Source organism: Heliconius melpomene, chromosome 21, assembly GCF_056956725.1.
Source record: "Heliconius melpomene rosina isolate 202511_hmr_F chromosome 21, ASM5695672v1, whole genome shotgun sequence".
In the NCBI taxonomy this organism is placed as follows: domain Eukaryota; kingdom Metazoa; phylum Arthropoda; class Insecta; order Lepidoptera; family Nymphalidae; genus Heliconius; species Heliconius melpomene.
This window is the reverse complement of record NC_140409.1, coordinates 4,308,828-4,318,946: the sequence shown is the minus strand read 5'-3', so window position 1 is coordinate 4,318,946 and position 10,119 is coordinate 4,308,828. Positions and strand designations below refer to the sequence as shown.

At 39.0% G+C, this 10,119-nt stretch overlaps 1 protein-coding gene across 2 annotated transcripts; it reads left to right on the top strand.

The window, feature by feature from the left end:
* The first annotated feature begins 543 nt into the window (after nucleotides 1-543).
* Nucleotides 544-9,252, top strand: LOC146526912 (uncharacterized). Of its 2 annotated transcripts, XM_085205638.1 has the most exons (6): nucleotides 547-2,820; nucleotides 2,907-3,033; nucleotides 3,247-3,389; nucleotides 3,623-3,766; nucleotides 5,358-5,544; nucleotides 5,929-9,252. In XM_085205638.1, the coding sequence occupies exons 1-6, from the start codon at nucleotides 2,387-2,389 to the stop codon at nucleotides 5,938-5,940; spliced, it is 1,047 nt and encodes a 348-aa protein (XP_085061764.1). In that variant the 5' UTR covers nucleotides 547-2,386; the 3' UTR covers nucleotides 5,941-9,252. The 2 variants fall into 2 exon arrangements, with proteins under 2 accessions (XP_085061763.1, XP_085061764.1); XM_085205637.1 differs by lacking the exon at nucleotides 5,929-9,252 and having other exon boundaries at nucleotides 544-2,820; nucleotides 5,358-5,739.
* Nucleotides 9,253-10,119: the final 867 nt, after the last annotated feature.

Genomic DNA, 10,119 nt, shown 5'->3' with positions numbered 1-10,119 from the left:
AAATTAGAAATGGAGTGTCTTAACACTAGGTTCCCTCTGCCTACCCTGCAGTGTCTGAGGGTAACAGAAAAAATTAAAAAGAGGAGGTTGTTAATCAGTCAATAATAGTAAGCTACTTTTTATCTGGAATTTGCATGGAATCGGGATTTCTGCAGCAGAAACCACGATTGTCCTACGATCCTCCTACCTACAATTATATAGATATGAACTAACTATATTTTTCTAATATGACATTTTATACGAGCAAAATGAAATATAATCCCAAAATATTTAAATTACGGTCCATTTTCTGCATAACAATATAAGATAGAACTTATATGAACACCAATTCTGTAGGAATAAACTAAAATATCTAAGTAATAAAATAAAATTAATTAACGAATAACAAACATATTTGGCACATGTTTAACTAAAACAACTTGTAGCTTGCTAAGGTTTTGCAATCGGAAATTGTTGAAGAAAAAAATTGGATTATAGGATATATAAGCCCGCCATTGTAAACATAACTTTTTAACTGTTTTCTTATTAATAAAGAATATATATATATATATATATATATATATTTAGTTAGAAATTATATAAAAAAATAATATGGTCACATTGGTAAACATTTCTTTCCATGTCTAAAGAATATGAGCTAGTAAAAGAAATGATATAACAAAGGAAGTCATTCCTTTTTTAACCGACTTCTGTAAGAAAAGGAGGTTATCAATTCGACTGTTTTTTTTTTTTTTTTTTTTTTTTTTTTTATTTTTTTTTTATGTTTGTTACCTCATAACTTTTAACTGGGTGAACCGATTTTGATAATTTTTTTTTTATTTGAAAGGTATAGCTTCCCGAATGGTCCCATTTTTTTTTGGTCCATGTCTGACAATGGTATCCATGAGAAAATCACATAAGTCTTAAATTTGCATTATGCATGTGCGCGACTAATAGCCGAATAACTCAATGTCGCGCCAACCGATTTTGATGATTCTTTTTTTATTTGAAAGGATACACTTCAAGGATAATTTGGTGAAAGTTTGGTTAGGTTTCGATTATGGAATCCGGAGAAAATTGAGAAAGTTTGTTTTTTTTGGTCAAAAATTAATTATACTGTAATAGTTACAAGCAAAAACTTTTTAAATTGATGTCAGAAGTGAGATTCCTGATCGTTGCATTTCTTTTCAACCAACTTCAAAAAAGGGAGATTCCGAATTCACCCGAATACTTTTTATTGTTTGTTGTTTTGAAGTCGGTGTCAAGCTAATGCTACAATACCTTTACTACAATATCTAATTACTAAGCCTGTTTGTTTTACTTGGCACCGACTTCAAAATTATAAAATCTTTATATAATTATTTTTCACTTTTTAGTTCGTTGTTAGAAGTCGGTTTTTGTTTTTGTTAAAAATTAATTATATAAATTATATTTACATCATATTTTTCGCCTAGTACAAAATTACAATATCAAAATATTATATTGTAATAGGCTGTTATAATACAATGTCTAATATATATTTAAATTATTTTCATTTGCCCGCTCTGATAGACGATCCGCGGCGTTGAGTTCCGGCACTTTTCACACTATATATCGAAAATTGAGCAGAAAATAAGGAACAGAAATCTTAAAGCTAGGTACCCTCGGAATATCCTGCAAAGCGAGAAAAATTATAAATTTGTTTTTGTTTTCTTTTTAATTGGTATTGCATGTTTGTATTGCATAAGCTAAGCTATTTTTTTACTTCGATCACTATCATAATTAAGACAGGATATGGTAGCTGGATCGTTAATTAATAATAAAATTTAATTGAATATATTAAAGTCAGAATTTTTCGTTACTATTAGACCACCATTAGAAATGAATGTGCATTATTGCGTCATTGCATAACTTATCGCTTTGACTTGCACACTCATCCGATATGCTATTACATTAATAACCAACAAAATACTACAAAATTTCATGCTACCCTACATTTCAACTAATGTAATAGCAAAGAAGGCTCTTGTACTAATTTAATTTAGGAAAATATTAATATTTATATTAGGATTTATTATTTCTAGGCCTTTGCTGAGTAAAGAAAGGTGTGTTTTTACTTAACGACATATTTTTCCTTTCTTAGTTACTTATTTCCTGAGAAACTGACAACTTTAAGTATTTAATCTTGTAACTAAGCCATAGCAGATTTCTTTAATAATTAATAAATATGTCCGAAAAAGTCCCTATTCTGATTTAACATTAAAAGATAAATGTTTCATTCAAAATAATCAACTACAACAAAAGATAAGATATGATATGTTGAGATAATATATATTGTTAATCAATATCATCGATCAGTGTTGGCACTTCCTTAGCCAATATACTTGTGTTCAGGGTTTTTTTATATATTAATACGAAAAATATAACAATGGAGATAGAAACAAAAACAGACAACAATGTTACTAAAAAACACATAGCGAAACTTCATGAAAGAATTCAAAATAAGTATGAAGAAATGCAAAGGAAACTGGAAAAATCTAAGTCCACCGAAATCTTAGTGGATATAAGTGATAATTATTTAAGTAACAACAAAAAAATGTTTACAAGTGAATGTGATTTGACATCAGTTGATGATAAATTTACTAATGATACCAAAATTCTTAGTAACTCACACCTAGAAAATATTACATATTTAGATAAACAAAACGATGCAATTCTTTCTGATATTTTGTATGACAATATTAATATTATCGATTCTGAATCAGTTTCAATAACAGATGAATTAAAATTAGACGGTGGATCAGATGTAACAGAAGAAAACGAGTTTTTTAATAAAAACTTCCTGAATAACAGTCTTGAATCGTAAGTATTGCATACAAAATTTATTTTATAAATACTAATAGTTTTCGTTAATAATGTATTTCCCTTTAATAATGAAAAATCTATAGGTTAAATGAAATAACTAAAGAGAGCGATGAATCTTCTGAGCCAATCACACCTCCTACAAAATCAATCCGTGACAGAATTAACTCAAAATTAAAAAAACGAAAAGAATCTCGAAAGAAAATAAAAGAAGTAAGTTATATTACATCTAATAAATATTTAAAAATTTCTGATAAATATAGACAATTATCTTTAATTTTCATGTTTTGGTATTTCTGGCTATAAGATATCTTTGATTTATATGACGACGACTATAGCTGATAGCACTTTAGACGAAGAAACGCGACGCAAACAATTTAATCATGATAATAATTAGGTTATTCTGTGACTTTATTATTATTTTAGTACTTTTTGACAAATTCAGCTAAATATATTGCGAAGGCGTCGAAGAGGAATAAAATTGCCACCGTAACCCTTGGGATGGTTGAAGTGAAAGGACTAGAAGAATCAGATGAAGAGAAACAGCGTATATTACTCTTTAAATTTAAGTAAATATGAGTCACTATCAAAAAATAATAAATCAGCTTTATGCTGTATCCAGCACACAGTAGGATAGGCAGAGGAAACCTAGTGTTAAGACACTCCGTTTTCCATTATCTGCCGAATTCTGGCGGAACTCAACGCCGTACTTTGCCTTAATTTTAAACAAATATTTCATTTCAACATAACAAATATAAAGAAAAATATGAACACTTAATTTAATTGCAAAACAATATTACAGGTTAGGTAGTGAAAAGCGTATGTCCAAAATTGTCAGAACTTCCAGCACTGAAATTAAATTTCAAGAACTTTCTACTTTTGATTTATATGACGACGACTATATATTAGAAGCTTCTTTGTGGGACAGAGATATATTTATCGGGAGGTGAGATCAAACGATGTTTCGTTTTTTTAATCATTAATTATGATTTATATATACAGAGTGTCCCAGGAGTCAACGATAAAACGAAACCAGGTGATAGACCAAGTCATGACGGTTATGAGAAAAATATAAAAAAAATTCTTTGTCATGTATTTTTCATATTATATTGATTTTAAAAAATATCGGAAAAACCGACACCCTGTGATGGTTTTTCAAGTCCCAGGACTACAAATATTAGTCTTTCTTCATTTTTTTTTCTGTAATGTAATCATGAGTAACCCTTCTGTGAATTACAGTTTAAGATTGAAACATACCTGCATCAGTTTTCAATAAAATTTCGTGTTTTTCCCAAACATTAAATTCAAAATATTTACTACAGTCAACTTTAACCGACTGTACTATAAAAAAAAAGTACTGCGCTGTATTTGCAAGTAACTTTAAAAATTGGCGCATTTAATCTGGATTCCGAAATGGTACGACACTTGCTGGATTACTTCTTTGTTGAAGAGAGAAAAATCTAAATACATGATAATCGGGATGACGTTCAACGTTTTGGTATCTTTTCCGATACATTCTAGCTGCACCATTAGCGTTACATAACCATTCTCCATGAATGAAATGCATATTGGCAATGTGTCAAAGACCGAGTATATGGCCTGCGAGAGCCCAGACTCGAGCACTATCCTTATAGGTCCTGGCCAACCCCTAAGTCGAAAAAGTTCAGGTATCTTAGATCCGTCATGCACGAGTCTGGAGGCATCAATCACGATCTCCATGGTCGGATAAGCGCTGCCTGGGCTAAGTGGCGAGAGGTCACTGGTGTGGTCTGTGATCGCAGGATACCGTCCAAACGTTTTTCGACTTAGGGGCTGGCCCAGGACCTATAAGGATAGTGCTCGAGTCTGGGCTCTCGCAGGCCATATACTCGGTCTTTGACACATTGCCAATATGCATTTCATTCATGGAGAATGGTTATGTAACGCTAATGGTGCAGCTAGAATGTATCGGAAAAGATACCAAAACGTTGAACGTCATCCCGATTATCATGTATTTAGATTTTTCTCTCTTCAACAAAGAAGTAATCCAGCAAGTGTCGTACCATTTCGGAATCCAGATTAAATGCGCCAATTTTTAAAGTTACTTGCAAATACAGCGCAGTACTTTTTTTTTTATAGTACAGTCGGTTAAAGTTGAGTGTAGTAAATATTTTGAATTTAATGTTTGGCAAAAACACGAAATTTTATTGGAAACTGATACAGGTATGTTTCAATCTTAAACTGTAATTCACAGAAGGGTTACTCATGATTACATTACAGAAAAAAAAATGAAGAAAGACTAATATTTGTAGTCCTGGGACTTGAAAAACTATCACAGGGTGTCGGTTTTTCCGATATTTTTTAAAATCAATATAATATGAAAAATACATGACAAAGAATTTTTTTTATATTTTTCTCATAACCGTCATGACTTGGTCTATCACCTGGTTTCGTTTTATCGTTGACTCCTGGGACACCCTGTATATTTATATGTAATAGATTTCTTTATGATAAATGATAAAAAGAATAAAGATTATAATTACATATTTATATTTCAGACAATTAATAAATTTAGAAAATTATGATAAAGAAAAAACTCATCAAATACGAATGAAACTAGAAGGAGAGTATAAAAATATTGAATGTTTTTTATTAGTTACTATAAGTGGTACATCAATGAACACAGTATACGATGTTGACGAAAGTTATAAAATTGAATATCAGTACTTAATGCAAAAGAAATATGTAAGTTTTTTTATACAATAAATTTAAATCGCCAGTTTATTTGGATGAAATTACAAATTAAATGTAAAAGAATTCATAAGAAACTTTCATTAATATTGTTAAAATCATTTGAAAATACAAAAAATAATTTTAAAATTAATGTAAAGAAATCACAGGACCATTTAAAACATCCAATATAAAGCTTTACTATTTTAACTACTCTGTTAATTCCTTTCCTAACATCAAAACACGATGAATAAATTATTTGTAAGCTCTAATGGGGATCGACTTACTTAATAAATATCTAATTTCAATCATAAGCGGTCAAGTGTGAGTGCACCTTCATCCCTCCCCCCTTTTAGTACAACGTCCCCATCTTTCTGGAATAAAGCTTGAATATTGCAGCGCATTACCTAAGCAGCAGCCACGGCAGCCGCCCGCCCAAGCCAACCACAGCAAGCCCGCGCTATCACGATCGACAGGGCTATCGACACCCTCAAGAAGGTCCTTTTAGCCTTGAGGGAAGGTCGAGACCCTGTCGAAGCCGTACTCCAGGGCATGACGCGCCTCCTTCAAGATGGCTGAAACCCGAGTCATATTTTGGAACGCCGCCGGCCCGAAAAGAAGACATCATTTCCTCCGTCTCCTTCTCCGGCAACAAAATATAGATGTGGCTCTCATCAATGAGACCTATCTCCGCAAGCAAGACAACCTGAACCTACCGGGTTACCAAATTATCCGCCAAGACGCACCGACGGGCTTCCCATTTAGAGGCCTACTAGTCGCAGTAAGACGCAACATCACCCACCAAGTGCTGCCAGACCAAAACCCTAAGTCGTTCCAGTCACTTGGGGTTGAGGTCTACCATGGTGACGGAGAGCTGCGTCTATATGCAGTGTATCGCCCACCATCTACCACTCTGTCAACAACGGAAGTCAGAAGGATAATAAATAGTACCATCCCCACTATCGCAGCGGGCGACTGGAGCTCTCACCACCCAGCCTGGAGATGCCGCAACACTTGCCGAAACGGACGCAAGCTCTTCGAGGACGCCGAAAAGCATGGTTACGTAGTGGAAGGACCAGATCAACCAACCCACTACGCCCATAACCGCACCCACCTCCCCAGCACTATAGACCTAGTGGTGCATAGAGGACTGGATACCAAACCGGTGACACTCGAGGCGCTGCCTGACGCCTACGGTTCTGACCACTTACCAGTTTTGGTCACGATTCCGGAACGTCCCATATCGGCTGCACGTCTACCTACGAGAAGGCCCATACATTGGCCTCGCTTCGAAGCTTTAATGGAAGAAAGGACGCCACCGCGCTCCGAGCCGCTGAACGACCCTCCCAGTATTGACCGACTGGTGACGGATATCACGGTGACGATGCAGGAAGCAATAGTGGAAACTACTGCACCTCCTAACACTCGAAGACTCCCACCGATCCCAAGGCGAATTAAGGCCCTTATTGACAAGAAAAGGAAGATGCGCATCGAGTGGCAAAGGACACGAGAGCCGGCTACCAAAACCAAGCTGAACAGCATGATCGAGCGGATTCGCTTGGAGCTGGAGTCGGCTGCCGCAGACACCTGAAAAGCGAGGATTGACGAGGCTAGTGAGGATCAGCCCTCCTTGAATAGATTGTGCCGCCAGCAAAGAAGGCCCCACCGCTCCGACCACTCTATCACCCTGACGGCACGTTGCGATATGACTCCCAGGATAGGGCCAATATATTGGCAGACCATCTAGAGGGTAAATTCCAACCCAACCCAAGCCTGCGCCCCGAGCGCCACGCCGTGATTGAGGACCAGGTGCTGTACCAGCTGGATTCACCACCAACACCACTACCGCCACCGCCATTTATATCCCCGCCGAGCGTCAGGAGGGCCATTTCTTCGCTCCAACCGAGGAAAGCTCCAGGGATCGATGGTGTGACCAACGGCACGCTGCGACACCTCCCGTTACGGACCATAGCAGCATTGACCAGGCTTTTCAACGCGATCCTGCGCCTGGGTTACTTCCCCCAGGCGTGGAAGGAAGGCCTGGTCGTTATGATTCCTAAACCAGGCAAGGACCCCAGAAAGCCGTCGGGCTATCGGCCCATTACTCTTCTCAGTGCGATGTCCAAATTGTTTGAAAGGCTGATACTCCCACTCATCCAGGCGCATCTCCACCCACGCCCTGAGCAATTTGAATTTCGCCCGGGCCACTCCACGACGCTGCAGATAGCGAGAGTGGTTCACTTTGTAGCTGCAGCAACCAACAGAAAGGAGAACGCGGCAGCCATTTTCCTCGACGTTGCCAGCGCATTTCATTGCGTCTGGCATACCGGACTACTCTGGAAGATTCCTAGCGCCGGAATCCCCTACCACATCCTCAGGATCCTCGCCGGTTTCCTCCGCGGCAGGACCTTCCGGGTGAGGGTAGACGGCGCTGTGTCCGAGGTCCACAACATCAAAGCAGGCGTTCCGCAAGGAAGTACACTTTCGCCTTCCCCGTACTGCACATATACTGATGACATCCCACTCCACCAGGGCGCGGAATTGGCGCTCTACGCCGATGATATCGCGCTCCTGGTGAAATCACTGAATCCAACCCACGCTGCCATCAAGTTACAGCGCGCCCTAGATTTGCTTCCGGATTGGCTAGCGGAGTGGAGGTTGACGCTGAACGTGGCCAAGGCTCAGGCCATGGTGTTTGGGTGCCACAGGCTCCCTCCTCCGCTAGTCCTCCAGGGTGAGCGCATCAGGTGGACTCCGAATGCCACGTATCTGGGTGTCGTAATAGACAAAGGTCTACGGATGACGGCCCAGGTCAAGAAGGCAAGAAACGCCGCAAGGGTAGCCCTCCACCTCCTGCGGCCGGTTCTTCGCTCCCGTTTGCCTCTCCGTTCCAAACTTGCCATTTACAAAACATACGTCAGACCTCATCTGACGTATGCCTCTCCGGCATGGTACGCGCTTTGCAGTGCGAACCAACGACGCTTACTACAGACAACCCAGAATGTAGCACTCCGGCACGTTGTCCAGGCCCCCCGATTCGTGAGGAACGCCACCATACAGCGTGACCTCCGCGTTACCTCCGCGTCCTCAAGGGCTTGACGAACACATCATCCAGCTCGCAGCTCGCGCCTTTCACCGTGCTGATGTCTCGGATTTCACTCACATTCGAGACATCGCACCGTGGCACACCCGCCCACCGGATATACGCCGACTCCCGAGGGATATCCTTCCCCCTTTCGATTCCTGAGCTGCAGCTCCGGTCGCTGGTCGCCTAAGCTGGGCCTCCCCTGGGTTACCAGGGGTCTCACCTGGCTGGGCTGACCGCTCGAGCAGCATATAGCTCCTCCTCTCCCGCTCCACTTTGCCCCAGTCCCCTTGGACACAACTACAGGGCCTTGGCCCACCCCAACGACGCGCCCATAGCCATGGGCGGAGAAAGAACACCACGGTCTGAAGGCTCAGCCCTGGAACCGTCTCCCCTCTCCCTCCGCGGGGGGCTGAGAGAAGCATTTCACAGCAGCATTACCTATTATTTACCACCGTAGCTTAAAGTACGGCGTTGAGTTCTTTCATTCAACACGCAATGCGTCCAGAATTCGGCAGAAAGTGAGGGACGGAGTGTCTTAACACTAGGTTCCCTAGGTCTACCCTGATGTATGCGGGATACAGCATGAAGCTATAGCTTAAAGTAGCACTTTACAGTTATAATAATTGTCACTAGCACTAGCAACAACAAGATTTTGGAAACTCAAAATTTGGTAAAGAAACACTGTTTGATATAAAGAGGTCGGACGTAACGCGACGGGTTGTGTGTTCGATTTCCAATCGAGGAAATTAAATATTAAATATCGAACAGCATTAGTAACACACTATTTTCCCCAATATCGAGTGAGCCTAATATCATAGTAGGCTGTAGAACATTTTTTGTTTTTCTCTTTATACAAATGAATGCCACTACTTTTCGAGTTTTTTTTCGAATATTTATTACTATCCCACACATAGGTAGGAAAAAGCAACATCAGACATTCCACCAGAGCGGGGGAATGAAAATATTAAATAATTCTCCGAGTGAGAATCGAACCCAGAACAGTCGCGTTTACAGTCACACTCTTTAGCCACTGCGATATGATGGTCTCAATCTTTTTTTCTCTATCTAACTAAATTCGAAATATAAGTTACTTATTTGATAATTGACAAGTTTCCAATGAATAAAAGAATTACAAAGATAAAATTGAGCATTTGTTTTTTTTTTGCCGACCAGTAGGTTCGGCATTCATAAAACTTCGTGTTTACAGTTAACTATAATTTTAAGTCGTCCAAATCGTCCAAAATAAAAAAAAATGCATACATGCATACCCTTGTGGTATGCATAGCTATTTAACTAACGGACGTGCGCAGCTTCGCCTGCTTATTTTCACCTTTAGGGGTCAATTGTAATCTAACATCCATAAGTTTTCTTACTTTTATTATTATTATTATTATTTTCTTACATTTGTATTGTGTTTTTCATTTTATAATTAACCAACCAGACACAAGATGTTTGATTGATCTATCGATTCCTAGATCATTTAAAAATTTGTAAGAGCACTG

Excerpts from the sequence above, each read along its gene's own strand:
- LOC146526912 (XM_085205637.1), top strand. The coding sequence starts at position 2,387 with ATGGAGATAGAAACAAAAACAGACAACAATGTTACTAAAAAACACATA. Across the intron at positions 3,390-3,622 it reads ATATTACTCTTTAAATTTAA|GTTAGGTAGTGAAAAGCGTA; the intron begins GTAAATATGAGT and ends ACAATATTACAG. Across the intron at positions 3,767-5,357 it reads AGAGATATATTTATCGGGAG|ACAATTAATAAATTTAGAAA; the intron begins GTGAGATCAAAC and ends TTTATATTTCAG.